The 22,784-nt window shown below is 36.9% G+C and overlaps 1 protein-coding gene across 10 annotated transcripts in view; it reads right to left on the bottom strand.

Annotated features, from left to right (window-relative positions):
* The window catches only part of GPM6B (glycoprotein M6B), a 109,832-nt gene that overhangs the window by 32,446 nt on the left and 54,602 nt on the right, over positions 1 to 22,784 (bottom strand). For 2 of the 10 annotated variants that reach the window (XM_087938319.1, XM_087938316.1), the window contains exon 1: positions 7,998 to 8,476. The exons of 6 other annotated variants lie outside the window; for them this stretch is intronic. In XM_087938319.1, coding sequence (XP_087794445.1) covers positions 7,998 to 8,046 — 49 coding nt within the window. In that variant the 5' untranslated portion in view covers positions 8,047 to 8,476. Of the gene's footprint in view, positions 1 to 7,997; positions 8,477 to 22,784 lie in introns of those variants that run through there. 2 more of the 10 variants (XM_026714207.2, XM_026714208.2) reach the window with 1 other exon arrangement.

Below are 22,784 nucleotides of genomic sequence, written 5' to 3'. Positions count from 1 at the left end.
GCTTGGGGTGGAAATGTATAACTGAGAATTAGCCACATATTGATGATATGTTTAACCTAGTTTCCCCAAGCCTTTGACTTGCACCACCTGCTTAGGGTGGGGTGAAACTACTGAAGCATAGTGTCAATGAACACAGTTCTCACAAAGGGTCCAGAAAGATATCATTACCAATGATATCAACTCACCGTCCAGATCCATACGAATGTTATCAAGCTTGTACTATTATTCATTGCAGCAGAAATATCTTCCTCAATGTCACTCCTCTAACAATATCAATTCTTCCCTAAATAGGCTCACCCAGAATGAAAGGATGTAATTGAATTGCAACAGAAACAACTTTCACAATTTTATTTTAAAAAATAGAAATAACTTTTAATAATACAAGAACTTAATCCTATGCTTTAATTGGATCAAGGGCAATAATCCTGCCAGAACAAGAGCTGGGTTTTTTGTCTTATTATTGTTTCATTATTGCTAGTAAAAGCACAGCAGCAGAAGAAAGGCATCATAGAAGGAACTTCTATAATCTCTGCCTCTAGTCCTCTTTTCTAATGTATACTCAAAGCAGGTTTGGATTGCTGAGTTGTTCAAGTTGATGCTTTTGTATAGTGGTCTAATTATTAAAAAAAAATAGCCTTACTCATAACTTGATGAGACATGACATGTGTCACCAAGACCTGGCTGGTTGAGAAGGGGGTTGCAAAGATGTATCGGAGTTTCTTGTCCTGTATCACTCCCAAAGGGCAGGAAACATTGTGGGCTAGGAGACCTTAATTGTTGTAAGAAGCACTGTTGAATAGATGGTTAGATATGAGACTATGCTTGTGAGATTGGGCCAAAGGGACAAACATAGATGGTACTATTTGTACTGCTCTCCAGGCTGCACGGTGACATCCTTTCCTGAGATGTTTGACTTTATTGCATGGCTTCACTCCTGTCTGTTGATATAGGGTATTTTAACCTCCTCTTTTTGGAATCAGAGGCAGCTTGGGAGTTCACAGACCCATGAAAAAAATAGGCTTGTCTCAGATTGGTACTGGACTAATCTACATTTCTGGCCTTTACCTTAGAGTAATTGAGATATGACCTGGTTTCTTAAGCCCCTGGTGGTAGACATGTAACATTTTTGTGATAATGGGATTAATCAGAACCTCTAATTAGAATGGGAGGAAGGGCCCCACCTCTGCATAATAGCCCTGAAGAATGTTCCTAGCAGCCTGAATGCATTTCTATGAGTGTCTTGTTGCACCATTTATTTCCTTTAATTCCCAATTTACATCTATGTTGTCACAAAAGAAAAAAAGTTTTCTGACTTGTCAGAAGCTGCCCCATGGTATGCACAAGACTAATGCAAATCAAAATAAGCAAGGAATTGGTAAGAGAGGGCCTTTAATTGCTTTGAATGAATTTGTCCTGGACTGGAATGGACGGATTACATCCCACGGTGTTAAAGGAACTGTTGGATGTCATCTCAGAGCCACTGATTGAAATCTTTCAGAAATTCTGGAACACAAGGGAAATGCCAGAAAACTGTAGAAGAGCTAATGTTATTCCAGTATCTTAAAAAGTGACAAAACTCAAACTTCAGATTAATCAGCTTGTTGACATCAACACCTGCTCTATGCTGTGTCATTATTGCCATAGTGTAAAAAGGATATTGAGAAAGAGTGAAGAGAAGAGGGATTTGGAGGTTAAATCAAATGAAGTTAAGAAGTTAAAGAAACTCGGTATGTTTGGCCTACAGAAGAGAAAGCTAAAGGGAAACACACATCTTCCAATAAACACATGGATGCCATAGAGCAGAGATTGTTGATATATTTTTCATAGTGCCCAAGGGTAAAACAAGAGCCAGTAGATAGAAATTTAACAGTGAGAGATCCAAAAGTGAAATAGGGAAGGATCTCCTGACTTTGAGAGCTATCAAGCAACTGAACAGTTTGCCTTTTGAAGTTGAGGATGCTCTAACACCAGATGCTTTCAAGAAAAGATTGAGCAGCTATTTGTCTGGGATGAGATAAGGGCTCCTGCATTGGGCAAATGATCGAACTCGATGTCTTTCAAGTTCCTTCCAATGCTACAATTCTATGCTCACTCTATGAATCCATGGAATTCAGAGGCAACCAGACCACTGGAAAGGATTTTTCCTAATCACTCTGTCCCAGCTTGTTGATTATATGCAGTTCCTTGATTTTCCAAGAAGTTTTGAGAAATGAAGTTGTGAACCTGTAATGCTACTGGTGAAGAAAGGGAACCAGGTACAACTAGAAACAACTACAAGCTGACATGTTAGGCTAAACTGATAATGGTAGACAAGTGGAGTTACTTCTCCTTACATCATCTATGCAATGTTGGCCAACAATTTAGTCCAGATTGTGATTGTCAGGCTAAGCACCAGGGGTGGGATTCTGCCAGTTTGGACAGTTCTATAGAAACAGTTGTTATGATTCTGCGCAGTTCGGAGAATTGGCAAATCGTGCCCTTGGCTGGCCCTGCCTCTCTCCGCCCACCCCTCCGCTCCCAGTCAGTCCTTATCATGCATGCGTGACATCATGTGCATGCCTGACATCGCTGACTGTGTTCTCCCCACCCAGTCACTCCTTAAGGCATTTTTTTTGCTGTCCCAATGATCAGCTGTTCCGATGATCAGCTGTTCCGGGATCCCCCTCACTGTCTTACTGCTTTGCCCAGGATGCTTTCCCAAGGCCTAAGAGGCAAAAAGGGGCATGTGGAGGTGGATGGAGTGGTGCTGCCTCCCATTTTTGCCTTCCTGGGCCACAGGAAAGATTTCTAGGAGCAAAAACACCCCCAGAAGGCTTGCCTGTGGCCCAGGAGGCCCAAAAATGGAGTGCAGGGAGGGTGCTGTGTGCTCCGTTTTTTGCCTCTCTGGGCCTGAGGGAAGCATCTAGGAGCAAAAACGATCGCCCGGGAGGCTTGCCTGAGGCCCAGGAGGCAAAAAGGGGAGTTTAAAAAAGAAGCTACATCCACCCAGTCATATGGCCACCTAGTCACACCCACAGAACCAGTTGTTAAAAATTTTGAGTCCCACCCCTGCTAAGCACTGTGGGTAAGATTACTCATATTCACTTCAGATTGGAAACCAGCTAGATGGGATCTACTGATATTACAAGGGTGATATATTGTGAGGTTATAATGTACATAACACTTTAATATTGCTAAATTGACATTAGCAAGTAGAGACCGAGAAGATAAAGAGTATTATAAAATTTGGGATTCATTTTATCAATGGTTAGAAAAGAGAATAGGGAAATGGGATTTAATACAATATAAATACAATGATAGAGTAAAGATAAGATAATGTAATAGGTTATAATGGATTATACTGAAATGAATGATATTATGAATTGAGATATTTTAAAAACTGGAATTTGCTCAAAAAAGATGATATAGTCTATAAGTAAAGTCCAATAAGTAGTTAATAACAATATATTATGCATATTCATGTAAAATAAATTTTAATAATATAATTAGAAGGGAAGGACTGTTGATATTGTGCACATGAAGATTTGTACCGACTGACACACTGTACAATGGAAAGAAGGTCTTATGTTTTGTGTCCATGCTTATGTTTGTCTATGTTTGTTGTTAAAAATTTTTTTTTAAAAAAAATAAAATAACACTTTACTATTGCAAAATTAAACACGGGGAATCCCAAACATGACCAGGAACAAAAGGAATGCTCTATATACATTAAGGCCTCCGAGCAATTGTTCCTGATCTGATGTAATGGTTAAGGAGTTGGGTTAGCACTGGGGAGAATCACGCCTAAGTCCAGCGTTGTGGCCAAAACTCAGCCTGCCTAAAGAAACCAAATGACTTTGAAATGCAACAAATTACCACTATTTTATTTGCATGCCAACAAGCCATAATACAAAAGAAAAGAAAAAGGTAGACACTGAGTGAAGCTGAAGTAACTCTGAGTGGCAACAGGGAAAAGACTCAGTTGCCCATTTCTATTCACTGACTATGTCCTGAAGATAGTATGGCTAGCATGCTGACCTAGGAGAACAAATAAATAAAAATCCGGTCAATACTTTTATCTAAAGTATTCCATTGTTGCACTGTAATTTCCACTGTGCCTGCCTTTGTCTTTGTTTCACCTTTGTGTTTCTTTGCCCTGCAATGCAGAAGGGCCAAAGATATACAAGACTTTATTCCGTTTTTGTTCATGGCCACTCAGCAAAGTTTCAAAGCTTTGCTGGGATTCCAGTATTGCTTGTCCACATGCAAATAAATTCCTCAACTACATGAAGTTAAGTGTCTAAATTTGGGCCTCTCGTTCTCTCCAGCCCAACCCCTGTCACAGGTAGGAAAAATAGGAAGAGGGAGTGCTATGTGTTCTATCTTGAATTTCTACAGAAAAGTGGGGTGGGGGATTAATCAATCCATTTAAAAGCTCTTGATCTTAAAAAGAAATCCTCAAGTGTTAGAGTAACACTATTCTGAACCTCCTGGAGAAGACAAAAATGGTCATGTCAAGGATGTTACCCTCATTCAGTCATTTCTCCTAGAAAGAAGTAAAAATGTTACGTAACTGTTGTAAGCGTATTTTGGTATAATTTACTTTTTATAAAAAAACTCCTAGAATTAAATATTAATATTTTTTTTAATATACATTATTATGTTTTCAATTTTATTCAAACAGAAGTAAGATTTTCATCTAATATCTCAGTAATTCTTCCTTCCTATGGTCAAACTTCAGATATTAGCTTTCACCCTTCATATAGTGAAATAATTTATATATTTACTCAGAAGTAGACAACACTGATATTAACAGAGCTTATATCCAAATAGGTCCACAAAGGAGTGGAAATTTTGCTCAATTCCTTTGTAAAATAATCATATGCCATATGCAGCAGTACTTCTGATTTGTTTTTTAACTCACTAACCTTTTCTCTAGACATCTAGAATAAATGTTTGTGGCACTTGACAACTACTTCATTTACTAGAGCAGTTTTTCCTCTCCCACATTAAATGAAAACTTCTTGTCCGTACTAATATACATCAGGGTGTATTTTCTCTACTGCTGATAGAAAGTGGCATGCATTACTGATTTATTCAATCTCAATAAATCTCTGTAGTCCCATCTTCCATTTTTTTTATTTAATTTAATGCTTGCAAGATAAATGCTGTCATTTAAAATAATGTATACATTTTTGGCTTTAAATGCGATCAATCTCTTTCACAGCTTTGTAAAGTTCAACAATTACCTGAATAACTGGACATATAGGCCAAGGGTAGATCACATGTTAGTTGCATTCAGTCAATTTTGATTAAGGGTTCATGTTAATTTCACCACAATCTAAATGTCATTTTGCATGCTGTATATTGAAGACATGTTCTGTCTATAACGGAAATCCTTGGTTTTTCATCAAAATGCAATGCAGTAAAATAAAATAAATAGGACTATAGATTTGAATATATCTCTGATTTAAACAAATGACAGAAATCCCATAGGGGCAGGTCGTTTCTCAAAATAATGTCCTCCAGAAGTTCTACATTAAAATTTCATTATATTCAATAATAGAAATAAGTGGAACAAATTTCCATCCAAAATACTTTAAATCAAATTCTAAGGACTTCTAAATGCTATCAGTATATAAATGGATGGATAAATGTGCCAAACTTTTAAAAATTGAAATCAAATTTACTTTTTTTATTTAGTGCTGACAATTGTATTAATAATTTCATTATTGTAGAGCTAGTCAAATGAAAAAAATATGTATTAACTACATTCAATTTTTAAAACAGAATTATGCCTTTAAAAAGACATGTTTTTTAAAAAAAAATAAAAATTAATTACAATGTTAATAATTAGAAAGGTAGAAAGGTATATTTATCCATAGCTTATAATACTTACTGGAAAAACATTTTATGAATTTGGGAAATAATTGTTTAAACATCATTACATAATAACATTCATAAAAATCACTAGATGCAAATATTACAAATCAAACCTGGGGGAAAATCTTCACAATTTCAGTAAACATATATTAAATGAAAAATTGGCAGGACACCAAAGCCTGGTTAAGCTCTCAAATGTAATTAATTTCAGTTATACTTTGGATCAGCTATTTATAATAGCTCAATTATAAATTATTTAAATTCCATTAATATATAAAAAACAAATTCTACAAGAGCATATGGAGAATAAGCATCATAATGTCCATCCTTATTTTGCTCTAAAGGGTTTAAGTAGAAGCTGCCAACTAGGCTATCTGGAAAAATAAGTTAGAGGCAGCCGAAAATATCCATGTAGTTTCTTATAGTATCAATTCAGAATCTCACTCCAAAATAATGCAGGCTGTCTTTATAAACTCCCATCAGACTCATTAGTGATCTTCTTTAAATGAGAAACATTCTCTATATTCATTACAAAATATAAAGTAGACCATGATTAATTAAAAAAAAGTCACCTAGCCCAAGAGAAATATGGGTTTGTGTTTCTTGTGCGGATTCTCTCTCTAAAGTTACAAGCCAGTCAGTCTGTTTTGGTATGGTAGAAATGCTCAATGGAAGTTTGTGATGTGATATAAAGGGTGACTCTTAAAAAGAAAAAGAAAGCACAAAAAAACTTACTGAGCGGAGCAGGCTTCTTGTTGCATGCTAAAAGACTCTTTTGATTTGCAAGACTAGGGCGGTGAACTAAATAATAGATTTGTGAAAATTCACTTATTTAAAGGAAATTAAATTCTAAGAATAACTTAATTCATGACTTAGAAGCACACAACTAACTCAATTCCCTTACACAAAAGTATTAACTGTAACTGACAAGTAAAAAGACAACTATTTATAAACTCAGTTTAAAAAAATGAACTGTGGAGACTTAAGAGCTATTTAGGTTTTTAAAGTACTTTTTAAAACATGTTGTATTTTAAAAAAAAGTTCAGTGTTGCTGATTACTGGTGTGGAAAATGCATATTTCCCCTCCAGATTTTAAGCTTTTGCCATTAAAAATTTTAAATAATCTCTCTAGATGATGATGATGATGATCATGATGCTCTAGCAGCTGCTTGCCAAATTTATTTTACTGAACTTAGAAGCTAGCAATAACTATTGTAGAAAGAGGAAATTAATTTGCCGAACGGATCTCCACACAGTTACACTATTTAATTGATATATGTATTTTAGTTGCTTCAAACCTGTATCACGTAGATACCAAATTAGTAGTTTACATTACAAATAAAAAACTGAAATGCTACTAATAAAATATAATACACAAATGGGCTAACAGCCATATCATACAAGACAACCTATTACCACTAAATGCAATCCTCTACCTATATTCATCCCCCTTTCAAGTCAATAGCTTTGGTGACACTTATTCTTGATTAATATTTTCAGCAATATTGTGCATAACCTTAGAATAAGAAATGGTTAATTAAAGAAAGCTTTACAAAACTTGCCAATTTTGATGTGTGTGAATGAGTCTTTCAGAACAATACATCACCAACAACATTCAAATTCATTCTCACTTGCCACCCTGCCATTCCGAGCTCTACAAATCTATTTTGGAACATTTCTTTCAAACATGGTGCTGTTTCCTATTCACAGCCAATGTGTGCACCAATCTCTCCCTGTGTGTGACAAAAATACAAGGTATAACTAGCTGCTGTCTAATGAAAGACAGACCCCCTAGAGCCTCGTATCAAACCCATTTTGGCACAAAGCTTCACACTGATTTAAATCATACAGATTCAAAACATACACATAACGCACATCCGTACACCCTGCTATTTTTCTGTGAACTGGATTTTTATGGAGATGGGAATAGTTGAAAACAACTTCACAGAGCTAAAGCAATGGGTAGCAGTTCCATTAATCAGCTGTCAAGCCCTACAGAACACGGAAACTGAAAGATACAACAAATGATCGTTTAAGCAGAGCTCTAAAGAGAGCTTCAAATACAGCCCCAATCTTTTCAGAACTGGAGGCGCTTAAAAAGATTTAAACAGTCTATTGTTCAGTCCTCTGGGTACCTTTTTTCTCTTGCCTTTGTTCTCTATTTTCCTCCGCAGCAGTTTCCATGGCTGGCTTATACCATCCACCAAAAATGCTTTCGCTCCCGCCCCCAGCAAAGAGACAGTCTTCCTTTCCTTCTTTCTTCCTTTCCTTCTGACACTTCTTTGCTGTTGCAATAATTGAGTGGCTTCGTTTCTCACTACAGTAGATTGCTCTCTTTTCCAAGATGCACAAAGTCTGGTCAGCTTTAGTCTTGATCTGTCTACTGGTCCATAAAGATCTCTGCTGGAAGCACTCAGCTATACGTCAGAGACCCCAGTTCTGTGCTTGATTGTCTCCCTTCCCTCCGCACGTTTGTAAAGGAAACATGAAGAATCAGTTAACCTCCTTTTCTTTCACATGCTCCCCATTCTCCGCGCCTCCCTATGCCTGTTAAATCAATTCTTTAGTGGAGAATAGGTTTGTGACAACCAAAAAGGGCTGCATCTGAGGGAATGAATGGAACCCCTCCTGCTGCATGACTCAGCAATCACCCAAGCCCATTTTTCTGCACCATCTTGAGGGAGGCTCCATAGCATCAAACAAGGCACTTTGTCCCGCAGGACCTCAAGATAACGGTTGCATTTTGATTTATTCCATATGCTCAGCAGTTTTACATAAAACCTGGAATCTGCCCTTTTATATGTTAACTTTTGATTTCATGGATGTAGGATTTTTAATTCAATTTTTGGAAGTGATAATTCCCTCCCCAATAGATAAGCCATCATTGTGCCAATCAGCAATTAAACGTTGTTTCATAAGTACAGACAGTTACATGTGCAGGTGAGACTAAATGAGATACGTAACATCTCAATCTCTGGTTCCCAATGGATCTTCTCATTTTTAGAGCCTTAGAAGATTTCAGAATAGTTTTAAAAATAACTGAGATGCTGTAATCATCATCTTAGATTTTAAATTAAATAATAATTTTTAAAAGTCACCCAGTTTTCTGAGGTACAGCACTCCAGGATCTTATGTGCCCAGCTACTGCAGATTTTAGTAGAAGCTTAATAAATATAATAGAAATTATCTAAATGTTCTTTTAAATCAAAATATTTACTTCATTTGCTTATGTATTTAATATTTTCCAGGAATTGAAAAACCATTACATATATTTTATCTTTTGTAAGAACAAGTTGTAGACACATATTGGAACTGCTGTTTGGTATTCTTTATCTCCACATTGATTATTTCCAGAGACTTAAGTTCCGAATAAGTGTATGCATTAGAGAGAATATTTCCTGTTAGATTTTAGCATAAAAACTGTGCCACATGCATTTTTCTCTAAATGTTCAACACTGTTCTCAGAAAAACTACACTCATTGGTAAGCAAAGTAAAAACGATATGCTTTAAAGATAAATAGATACTTCACATAGGATGCAACTATTAATGAATCCAAAGCCATTTAAACCAGTGGTTTCAATGATGTTTCAATCATTTTGGAAGCTTTGAGTTTGAAACAACTCTGTTTTGAGGCAGACATTTCCAAATTAATGAAGAAAGATAACTGAATCCACAGAATTTCCTTTTTTCTTAGATTCTAGGAAAGCACTTGAGTCCATGAAGAAATGTTCTCTTTAAAATTTACTAAAGTAGATAGAATATGCCAAAATATATTTTTCATTTCAAGCATCAATATGTTCACAAGTTTACAAAATCACATATTAAGCAAAGCAAACCATAACATTAACTAAACAATATAATTCATTGGTGTATTCTACTGTAGCCTTTTTATGACAATCACACTTTAATAAATGTTATTTCGATTTTCAAAATCAAACTTTATTATAAAAAGACATATCTAGCACTTTAAAGCCCCACATGGTGCTAACAGGTCTAGCCTGAAGTAAATGGTCTCATCTCCAATGGAGAGAATGGCACAGATGAAACAATCACACCACAGTGATCTGAATACTAAAGTGAAATTAAGCAACATCCTTTTCAACAAAAAATTAGAGCATGAAGAATAAGTCACAATCAAAAGCAAACACTCTTCAAAGAAAAGGATCAGAATATCTCTGTATCTGTAAAAATGCAGTTATTTAAAATAATGTTTTGTGTTAAAGGACCATTTATACATAAATCATCTATCTTCACAAATGTTGCCCTTGATAGAAAATTAAGCATTTACTTTCCATTGCTAAAGAACACCTTTTCCAGAGAACAATTCAGGATACCAGAACATGTGCACCAGAGGTTATATTCAGCAGGTTCTGACCAGTTCTGGAGAACCGGTAGCAGAAATTTTGAGTAGTTCAGAGAACCGGCAAACACCACCTCTGACTGGAGATTTTACAGTATCCTTCACCTGCCACGCCCACCAAGCCACACCCACAGAACCCGTAATAAAAATTTTTGAATCCTACCACTGATTTGCACATATACACATGTGTTGGTGAACATATCTGAGGATGCATTGGTTGATTAGAACTGAAGGTCTATTCCTAAAGCTATAGAAATAGCCAATATCAACACTCAGAGATGTCAGGTGGGCTTTGAGTAGCATGTAATCTATCTTGTCATATAGTTTTACCAGGGAGGTAGGAATCAGGTAGGGAGAGGAATAAGCCACTTCATGGTAATAGCAAGGAAAAGTTGGGCAATTCTTAAGACACAAAGTATTGGTGAAAATAAGGAATGAATAACCATGTCCAAAACTGGTACAGATTTGTCATATGGTAATAAATACTTTCATCATCTAAAAAAACCCAGATTCCTTCAGGATTTGGTCATTATAAATACTGCGAAATATAAATACATGTATCACATTAACATGATGTGCATGAATACACATTTCTCTTATTAGAATAACTTTTGCACTGTATCCTAGAGATAATCAGCCCTATAGCAACTGTGTACAGATAGGAAAGATCCTCCCTCCCTCCCTTCATGATTTGCATGATTCTATCTTCTCATGTTACCTCATATACCTTGAGCATAAAAAGAATGAAAATAAGAAAGACATGTGATATCAGCTAATATCACCCAGTGAACTTCATATCTAACAAATGATCACTGTTCAATAATGTGGCTATTACGCAGCTTCATAGGGTACTGCCAATGTCCCTCTTCCTAATTTAAAACAGTTTGAAGCAAACCCATGCTCATTGTTACTGTTGCTGACCTTCATATTGTTAAGAACATGGAAGCAACCAGGGCCCGCTCCACTGAAATCAACACCTCAACTCTCCTATTTAGGTTCCTATTTCATATTCTGTTTATCTGCCTGGAGATTTCTTTTAAAAATAAAAATTAGAAAGGTAATTATTGGAGATGGGCAACTGTGTTGGATCACAAAGCTGTTACTCCTTGTGTGGCATTTGAAAAAGTTTTGAAATAATAGCAGTGGATCCTTTATGAGGAGGGAGAGTAGCAGCACTGAGTCTAAGGGAAGCAGGGTGATGCTGGAGTTCCATCCAGTGGAAAACCTGACCCCTCTCAGATTAAGCATAGTGAAGTAAAAGGAAATTGCTTTAAATCTGATTTGAGATGCACTGATCTGCCACTAAATTGGTTCATCTGATGAAACGAGAAGGAGTCACATGGGAAATCGCAAGCAGGATGCTGATTCAGTGGTGGCTCATGTAGATGTGGCCTTACAGTTTTTGATAAGATCGCAAGCAGATTAAAATCTTGCACTAGTAAAAAAAAATCCTAGTATTTTAGCATTTTTAATATTTATTTGATTTGTCAATCGCTTACAAGATACAGGTATAAGAATAAACACAGTTTTGAATACATGAGATAGATACTTATAAGAAAAATAAAAAGAAACAATAGGACAGGGACTGTAGGCATGTTGGTGGCTTATGCATGGCGCCTACAGGCCTCTTAGGAAGTGGGTGAGGTCAATAGTAGACAGTCTAAGGTTAAAGTTTTGGGGTTTGGGAAAGAAACCAGAGTCAGATAGAGTATTCCAAAGATTGACCACTCTGTTGCTGAAGTCGTATTTTCTGCAGTCAAGTTTGGTGTGGTTAACCTTGAGTTTGTATTTATTGTTTGCTCTTGTATTGTTATGATTGAAGCTGAAGTATTCATTTGCAGGTGGGACATTGCAATGTATGATTTTATATACTATATTTAGATCAGACCGGAGGCAGCATAGTTCTAGGTTTTCTAGGTCTAGAGTTTCAAGTCTGGTGACATAAGGTATTCTGCAATGAGTAGAAGAGCGGAGAACTCTTCTTGTGAAATATTTCTAGATATTTTCAGTTGTGTTAATATCAGATACATGATATGGGTTCCAGACTGATGAGCTGTATTCAAGTATAGGTCTAGCAAATGTTTTGTATGCTCCAGTTAGTAGTGTGATATTCCCAGAGAAGAAGCTATGTAGGATTAGGTTAACAACTCTTAATGCCTTTTTGACTATGTAGTTACAGTGAGCTCTAGCACTTAGACCATTTGAGATGAGTACTCCAAGGTCCTTGACAAAGTTTGGATCCTCAACAAGGTCTTGATTATTTAGCTTGTATTTTATTTTCTGATTTTTTTTGCCATTATGTAAGACAGAGCATTTAGTTGTTGAGATTTGAAGTTGCCATTTGATTGACCATTCTGATACATAATCAAGGTCTTTTGGAAGGGTAGTAGTATTGTCTGTAGTGTTGAATAGCTTTATATCATCATCGAAGAGAACGGAGTTGCTCTTAATATGATCACAGAGGTCATTTATGTAGAGTATGAAGAGAGTTGGTCCTAGAACACTGCCTTGGGGGACACCACTGTTGACAGATACAGAATTTGACAGGACACTCCCTATTTTGACCATTTTTTGTCTGTTTGACAGGAATGCTTCTATCCAGTTATGTAGGTGTCCAGAGATACCATAAGATTTTAGTTTTAGGAGTAGTTTGTCGTGTACCACTGAATCAAAGGCTTTACAGAAGTCTATGTAGATTGCATCTATTGCTTTGCCCTGATCAAGTTGTGTAGTCCATATGTTTTTGCAGTGTAAGAGTTGCAGATTACAGGGTAGTTTTTTTCTGAAACCAAATTGCTTATTAGAGAGTAGGTTGTTTGTCTCTAAGTGGAGGATAATGGATTGGTTAATAATTGATTCCATGACTTTACAGGTGATGCAACACAGAGATATTGGTCTGTAATTTTCAACCAGGCTGGGTTTTCCCTTTTTGAAGATGGAGATGACTGTGGCTTGTGACCATAGTTTTGGCAAGGAGCTGGTCCTGAAAGATTTTTCAAAGATTATGCTGAGAGGTTCAGTTATGCCAGTGGATAGCTTTTTTAAGAAGTAGGCACATATTCCATCCAGTCCAATAGATAGGGATGGTTTTAGATTGTGTAGTGCTTTTTCAACAATGTCTTCTATAAAATCGATATGTATTAGATCATTGTAGTTGTCTGTGGTTGTCTAGGAAGTACTGGGCTTGATCCATTGCTGTTTACAAATACTGAGCCAAAGAATGGGGTGTGCATAAGTGCACCAATGTGTCCTTGTCCTATTGTTTCTTTTATTTCTTTTATTTTTCTTGTATGTATCCATGTATTCATAACTATGTTTTTACTTATACCTATTATCTTGTAAGCAATTGACAAAAATAAATAAATAAATAAATAAAATGTGTTAAAGAGGTTTGCTTTGATGGTGTTGTCGTTGCAGTCTTTGCCATTAGATCCTTTCAGGGGTGGGATGGACTTTGAGTCTTTTAGTTTGTTGTTTACAAAATTGTAGAAAGCATGGGTGGAATTTGTGCATAGAAGGTTTTCCTCTTGTTTAATGTGATAATTAGTGCATTCAGTCTTTATCTGGTGGCATAGATTTTTGTATTGGCTTTTGAAGTTGGCAACGTGACCAGATTTGTTTTTCCGCCAAAGTGATCTCTTTTTGGATTGACGCTTCCTTATTGTTATGGGTAATCCTGTGTGGTTTGACTGGCAGAAGTCCTGTATTGCAAGCTGAGGGTTAAGGACAGCCATGCATTTTTATTGTTAAAACAGGACATTTAATATTCCTCTTTTTTTAAAAAAAAAATCAAATTTCTGGGATGTAAGATAAGATATTGCTTCACTTCCAAGCCCCTCTGACATGCCAGTTTTCTCCCTCTTGGATCTAAAAATACTCTTGAAATGGGGAAAAAAGCCACCTCTCTCTTCAAGGCCCTGAAGACCATTAGATAGATCTGCCCTAAATAACCAAGGGCAGTACAAACATGTTGCATCTTAATTTAGTTGACCATGAAATCCTTGAAACCTGATTTTCCACCAATAAGTCAATAAACAGACACATTGACATCGACCCAGTCTACTAATAGCTGAGAATGAAATGATCCCACTACGCAGCAACAAAATTTTAACCCATCGGCTCACAAGAAATTGGACCACGTCTCAATAACAGCCAGCCACTCAAACTATCAAACAAGCCGATACCAGACCATGACTCAGAAGCACCCAGATAACAACTCTAATCCTAATATGCGTCACACAGATGGTACCAACTACAGCCCAGCAACAACAGCCAGCCAATCAAACAGTCCAAAATCAGACCATGATTCAGAAATATACAAACAAGCAACATTCAGACTAATTTGCTCTCATAAAAAGGTTTTTAAAGACCTGTTTTCTAACAGATGAGCACAATTCAAAATGCACTGACGATGTCTTCTTGAATGGTGATGAAATGTTTGCAACCAAAACTCAGAGCTCAAACCAACAGCCTTAGTTGACCATTTTCATAATAATGGAGGGGAAGTAATACGACAATTCTTTTACCCAAAAATGTGAAAATATGATCTCCTAGTTGAAGGAAGGTCTGGTACTATCAATTTTATCAAATATCAAATCCATGTATGATATATCATTTTCTAACAATTCAAAGAAGCAAGGTAACATTTCTAGAAGCTTCTTAACATTCACTGCCCATTAATTACTACTGTATCATATAATTTGAACTTTTCTGCTCAACAAAGCTTGGTCTTTTCTCCCTATAATCAATTATAGGGGCAAATATTGAACAAATAGAGTGGAACTTCGGGTCACAAATGTTTCTGACCATGACCAAATCGGGTGCTGACCAAAAAATCCAAGTTTGACTTTGGTTGCAAACATATCCTCGGGTGGCGATCAAACATAGCCATGACAATTTTCCCTGCCACGGCGATTTCCCCTTCCATGCCATTTTTTTGTGCGCTCATGCACAATCAGCCTCGCTTCCGGTCACAACCAAATTGAGTTGTGGCCAAAGTCCTGGAATGGATTACCATCATGACCCGAGGTTCCATTGTATCCTCCTTATGTAGCTCATTTACTTCCACGTCAAAGTTTCTGATGCATAAATGGATAAAAGAAGCAGAAGCCATATCACGATGTTCAAAATTCATATCCTTCTTCCAACCAAGCAGAATTGGTAGTACAACCTCATTCTTCTAGCTACTTCTGTTTTGCTATTGACTTATGAATCATAGCTTATTTGAGAGTATCGAAGTGAGGCTGTTCATAATACCTTATTACTTTTACACAATTACATAAAGTGTAATATATGCGGAGTAACACATGAAGAGACTCCCAAAGAAACGATGATTACCACAAAAGCCAGCTGGAGAGGGCAAACAGACTTAGGCCCATGAGAACTCACCCAGCCCTAAATAGCCAACAGGTCCTTATGGTTGACTGAATTCCTCAGCTCTATTCTTTCCTTTTCTCAATTCATAGTAACAGAACAGCAGTTCTTCCATAATATAGGCCTCTCTATTCTCCCCCCTTTTATCATCATATCTCAACTATGACATGACTGAAAGGGGTTCTGATGGGTTCTGATAGCATATATATTAGCATATATTCCCTTCACACAATGAAAGCATTAAGCTGCTGCAGTTTCAAAGCTCAAACAAAAAGCAGCCAGATTTTTTTTTAAAAAAAGCAGCAGTGTTTGAAGTTTAATTATCTGCCTTTCTGACTATCTCTAAGCTGTTTGGGGTTTATTTTATTTTGCATGTTCTGCTTGAAATTTTATTCTTCAAAATCATAAATATGATAAATAAACTGTGTTACAAATCAAAGAGAATATGATTTAGATATGGACATGGTATTTTGAAAGCTAGTTGTTATGCATTCCAAGCCTGGATCCTATTCCTGATAATTCAGTGCAATATTTAGATTTAATTCAGTATTAACATGTTGCCTTTTCATCTTCTAAATCAGCTTCCAGATAGGTTGGATATCAATGTTCTTAATTCCCAGCCAGCATATATTGGAGATAACCAGACCTACTAAAACAAAATATCCATTCACTCTGTCATCCCAGTATTGCTGGAAGTGTATTAGATTAAGAAAAGCATTGTAACCTCTATAGGTAGTATATATTCAATACGCCAGTCAACTCCACCTGGTCATTGATTTTCAACCTAGAAATAAGTTGTTTCAAGTTGGAAGTTTAACATTATATAAGCATCACAAAATATCACAGGTTAGAATTAGAATTCTTTTATTGGCCAAGTGTGATTAGACATACAAGGAATTTGTCTTGGTGTAAATGCTCTCTGTATATATAAAAGAAAAGATAGGTTTTCTACGTGATGCGAACATGTAGAAAATGCCAGAACAAAACTATTCATGACGTCTGATTTGGAAAGGTACAATTTTTCTTTCCCTGAAATTTTATATTTTGTATGGCAGTATAAAGTTTTTCCTTTATTGGGATCCTTCAGAATTGGAGTTTCTTGTCAGCAAAAGATAATAGAAGAATCAAAGGATTCTCAAGAGACAGACTGAAGTAATGGTTTTCTTTGATAACTTTAATTAAACTTGATCAAGAAATGACAAACTGAATCCATCCCTGAATCCATCCACTTTCACCATCCCAAATGAAAAGGATATTCAACAGGAAGGAACCACATGACTTTTGGTCTTAAGATATACATACCAAAATAGGTATTAGAGTTTGGTATCTTTTACTGATTGCCTTTTTTTTAGGATTTTAAGCAGGGGTGGGATTCTACCAGTTCGTACCTATTCACTAGAACCGGTTGTTATCATTCTAAGCAGATCAGAGAACCGGTTGTTAGAGGAAATTACTGGCCTAATCCTGTAAGGAAGGCAGGAAGGAAACATTCTGGGATTGCTTACAGAAACTGCCTCTCCGTTAACCCTTATTACATCCTTGGCAGGACTAGACTTCCTGTCTCAAGAACTTCTCTGGAGTTTTTCCCCCCTCCTTTGCTGGTACTTTGCTTGTGTGGAGTGACCATTCAAAGTTACAATCACATGGAAAAAAGTGACTTATGACCACACTTAGGACTGTTGCAGCATCCCCACAGTCACGAGAGGCCAGGCGAGGAGATGCGTGCCTTGATGTGTGTGATATTGAGTTGGCCATGCCCAGCCAATAACATGACCACCAAGCCATGCCCACCCAGTCACTTGACCACCAAGCCACGCCCACCAACTAAGCCATGCCCACAGAACTGGTTGTTAAAAAATTTGAATCCCACCCCTGATTTTAGGCACATTCAAAATGGTCAAAAGACATTAGCAAGTCATTTGAATCACATGGAACTTATAATGAAATGGGCAGATTTAGTGTATTTTCCTTCTTTTACTTTTTATAGCAAAAGAATCTTGAGCATTATAATTTTACATTCTCAGTATCTGTAGAAGACAGAAAAATAGCACTTAGAGCATAACATTTTAGAAAAGGAGTGACATGAATCTTGATAATGTCATCATTAAGGTTATCAAGCCATATTGTGAAATATATTCATTTCCTATTAGATTTGAAGAAAAGGTATAAAAACTTCTACTTCCTTCTTAGATTGGACTGGTCCAAGACTTTTTTTTTAGAGGTAATAGGAGAGGTACCCTCAGGCAAGATGCATATTAAAATTACTGACTTTTGACAAAGACAAAGCAACCCACAAGATTCCAGGATTCTCCTTGTCCACTCCTCCCTCCCTTGTGCATAATAATAATAAACAAAACCATAAAACTTCTATCTTTTCAGTCTTTGTACCAGCAGACAGTCCACAAGTAACAACATAGCTTGCTTTCACTTTGATCAAATGAATCAATTTTATATTCCTTCCCTTTGTTTCTAACAGTCTTAATCTTTAGTTTATTCAAATATTGTTGTAGGATTTGATTTCTGTTCATTTCTTTTTTGTCCTATCTTCTTCATTACCGAGATTGTTGATAGTGTGGCTTCTATTTTCTGATTCCATTCTTCAGAGTCTTTTTCAGTATTATTATTGTTTTAATATTTTATATCATTTTACAGTTCTGCATATCTTTTCTCCACCTAAATTTTTTCATGTCCAATTTTTTAAATAATATATTTGTTATATCTTGTAAAAACTAAAGGATCCATTTCCTATGAGAAGCTGTTTGCATTTTATAATTATAGTAAATGTTTCAATATTCCAATTTTATCTGAACCCTTTTTAAATAGGTGAGATCAAGAGATCACTTTTTGAGGAGAGGGCAAATTAGGGCCTCCTTAAAAAGTCCCAGTAAAGAATTTATCACTGCCTGAACCCATCTGACTTTTACTATCCTGGAGGCGAAACCCCAACCAGACAGGAATCTAATTGACAGGTGCTTGCACTGACAGCTTTGAGGATCCTGTCCAATTCATCAGGTGGACCTGGACCATGCAAGAGTTAGCATGCTTCCCAATGGGGACTGTATAGGATGAGTTCAGGTCACCTGGGGCAGAGGAACACAGGACACAGATGGAGAGAGATAGGCAGATGGAGGAGCTTAAAGCCCACTTCTGGTTTTGAGTGTGGGTGGGCTGCTAAGAGCCCAAATTTTGATCGTGTGACTGTGGGGGCACTGTAACAGCTGTACTTTTGGGCACAACTCATAAATCTCTTTATTCAGTGCTGTCATAAGTTCATACAATCACTAAGTGAACAGTTGTAAGTCGAGGACTGCCTGTATTTATTTCCCCTACTGCTATATTATCTAGAAGGGACTTACACCTGAAAAAAAAACTGAAAAGCAAACCAGAGTCTAGATTGTTATCAAGAACGGCAAATAAAAATACCTTAATAGCAATTTTACATGAACTATATTTCAGCGGTCTCCAACCTTTCCAGCTTTGCAGACCGGCAGAGGGAAGAGAGGATGATTCTGCATGAGTGGCAGGCAAACAAGCATGCAGCTCCAGTTGCTCAAGCAGTAGCATGCACACCTGCTGCTTGCATAAATGGAGCTGCACATGCTTACTTACCTGCTACTTCTGTGGCCGGCTTCTGAATGGGCTGTGGCCCGTTAGTGGGCTACAACCCAGGGGTTGGGAACTGCTGCTGCATTGGCTTCCAATAATCTCCAACATTCCTACATTCAAGGGGAAAATATATAATATCCTAAACAGTTATGGACTATTGGGGACTTAAGTGTCATATTAAAATTAGCCTGTGTTTAAATGCTGCTTAAAGGAACTCTCCTCTACCTTACTGTTGTAATCTGTTAGCTATGGTTTGACTATAAGAGGCTTCAACTCGAGGCTAGGTTATCCGTGACATAAGCTTCATTTCTGCCCTGAGTTAAGATCTGGTTATTTAGGCAAACTCTGAACTGTTACTAATATAATAGTGGTCATTTCATTGTTGTTTCATCCCTCTATTATTTCTATGAATTTAGGGAAAAACAAAAATTTTCACAGTAATCTTTGAAAGAGACCATTTTGTACTGATCTGCAAGGATAATAAGAGTGAAAAACACACCCACTTGAAGTATGACTTTCTCTGTGCTATATTCTCAAAACCACAAATAAAGCATTCCAAAACAAGAAAACAATTGTTTGCTTATACATCATTATGTATAACTAAGTTTCATTATTTTACTTGGCAGAAGTCAGTTGTTTTCAACCTTAGAAAAATTCATGGACATTAAAAGAAAAGCATTAAGAGAACTGTATAAAGCATGACATGAAATATCTTGGGGTAGAAAATAAAATGGTGTTCTCCTGCAAAATTAATGGAATGGAATATCTATTTTGCTGAATTGTGTAGATTCATTAGCTTTCAACTAACTATCCTAAGCCAAAGTTTGGGAATAACAGGAAGTAGCTAGATTTTCTTATCCTTTAACTCTTTGGCCTTCAGCTGGAGAAGGTAAATGCTTGCCAGAGCCAGTAGTGTACACGTGCATGTAGTGTATGTTTGACGTGCATGTGTGTGCTCCCTGAACCAGTTGTTACACTGGTTGGATCCCACCCCTGGTCCCTTGTCTGAAGAAGGACTACCCAATGAAGTCCTAGTTCTTTTTTCTGTTTGAGAAAAATGAGAAAACATATACACTTATAAACAGAGACCAGGATTTCAGGTATGTAGTATGCAGTGACCCATGAGAAGTGTTTCATTTATACTGTATAGTCAACTCATTAAATTATTCAGATACAAAACAGATGGTAAGTAATATTATCTCTGATTACTAAACTCCAGAATGTCATCAATGTACTTTTTAAGTATTTCATGTCCAATTAATCATTTCTTATCTTCTTTTTCTCTCTCACTGTCACAGAAAAAAATTAAAACTCAGGGCATAAATAACATTTTGTAACTATCTTTTAATGTTCTATTATCTATGGTAAAGTAATGCTTTGAAGTAAGTGGAAACATGCAATCCAATCTAAGTTTGAAGACAGGCACATACTTTTGAAGTTTATTTATGTATAAAAGTGCAACATGCATTTGTTATTAGCAAAAAGATAAAGCAGAATTTCCCAAAACTGGGGCCCTCTACACATGGTGAACTATGACTCCTGATCCCTCCGACAAGTGCAGCCAATAATATCAATTTACAATTCTAAATCCCTGTTTTGCATCCTTTGCACATTCTGGCAGTGTGACTGCTGAAACTGGACAGTGTTACCTGCTACCAGGATGATGTGGAAAACCCAGGAACACTATTATTAATGGGGAGCCTGGAATTCAAATTTTGGAAGAGGGGGTGAGTGGAAGGGCAGAAAAGTCTAACCCTAGCATGCATGGAAGCCAAACAACTACCTTCTCAATCTTTATTTTCGTCAAATGTCAAACACAGCTGTAGCCTCCAAAAGATCACGTGCTCCAAGTTATAATTATGAATATGTTTATGTATATGCAAATCTGTTATCTGCATATGGTCTTTTAGAAGGAGAGGAAAAGAGAGGGAGGGGTGGGGAAGGAGGAGAGGAAAGGGAAGACTTAGACTTAGAATAACTTCATTTCACTTTGAATGTACATTAATTGGCATACATTAAAATGAAATTTCGTTGCATATAGCTCTCAAAGGGTCACCACCTCCAATATACACAACATAAACATGATTAAATGAATAAATACAAAATTGTACATATACCCATATGACAGAGAAACAACACAGTTTAGTTCGGATGTATACATGCATATGGTGAGAAAGATGAATCTTGTGAGTTTATCTTGTGAGTTTATCAGATGGATGACATAGGGAACAAAGCTGTTAGAGAATCTGGAAAACCTGCTAGAAATACTTCGAAACCTCCTCCCAAAGGGGAGCAACAGAAATAGATCATGAAGTGGGTGTATGGGGTCTCTAACAATGCTTTGAGCTCTACACACATAGCACTTATAAGGAGTATTCTGAATGACAGGAAGTGAGCTTCCTATAATCTTCTTCGCTGTCCTTACCACTCTCTGTATGGACTTTCTACTGAGGCACTGCTGCCACCAAACCAAACAGTGATGCCATTTGTTAAAACTCTCAATCATGCCTCTATAAAAAGTGGCCAGGATAGAAGGAGAAAGTTTTCTTCTCCAAATCCAATGCAGGAAATGCAGACGCTGGTTTGCACACTTCACTAAGCATGACATGTGGAGAGTCCAGTTCAGATTGTTAGTTATCTGCACCCCCAGATACTTCATACATTTTGACCACCTCTACAGCTGCATCTTTGATACTGAGTGGGGTATGACCATGCCGGCGCTTTCTAAAATCTATGATGGTCTCCTTTGTTTTATTAACATTTAGAACCAGGTTACTTTTATTGCACCAGTCCACCAGAGCCTTCACCTCCTCCCTATAAGCATCTTCATTGTCATCCCAGATAAGACCTATCACTACTGTGTCATCCGCATACTTCACAATATGATTTGAGCAGATTTGGCACAGCAGTTGTGAGTCATCAAGGTGAACAGTAGTGGACTCAAGACTCAAGGAACTTGTATTCAAGGAGATGGAGTTGGAAACTTTTCTTCCAACTCACACAAACTGGGCCCTGTCAATAATGACATCCAGTATCTATTTACATAAATGAGTATTAAAATCTAATAGTTTGTTCACCAAATCCTGAGGAATGATTGTGTTGAATGCCAAACTAAAATCAACGAACAACATTCACACATGAGTATTCTTCTCCCCCAGGTGTGCCAAACTAAGATGAAACACATAGGAAAGTGCATCATCTGTAGAGCGGTTCTTCCAATAGGCAAACTGTAATGAATCAAATGTAGGGGAAAGGCATGAAACCATGTAGCCTTTTATCAATCTCTCAAAACACTTTATCATAATGGAAGTGAGTGCAACTGGATGGTAATCATTAAGGCGTGTGATGATGGTTTTTTCGGCACTGGTACTATGATGACAGTCTTAAAACATGATGGAACTATGGCCTGATGCAACAAGAGATTGAAGATATATGTGAAAACAGTGGCCAGCACACTCCTTAAGTACTTGCTCAGGGATATTATCAGGATCAGCAGCTTTCCGAGTATTGAATTTACGCAGGACCTTCCGAACAGCAGTTGTATCAAACCTGAATACCTGCTAATCAGGGAGGGGAGCAGCC

Source organism: Pseudonaja textilis, chromosome 8, assembly GCF_049901715.1.
Source record: "Pseudonaja textilis isolate UNSWEBS1 chromosome 8, rPseTex1.2, whole genome shotgun sequence".
Classification (NCBI taxonomy): domain Eukaryota; kingdom Metazoa; phylum Chordata; class Lepidosauria; order Squamata; family Elapidae; genus Pseudonaja; species Pseudonaja textilis.
The sequence above is the reverse complement of the archived record's forward strand: the minus strand, read 5'-3'. Positions and strand labels throughout refer to the sequence as shown.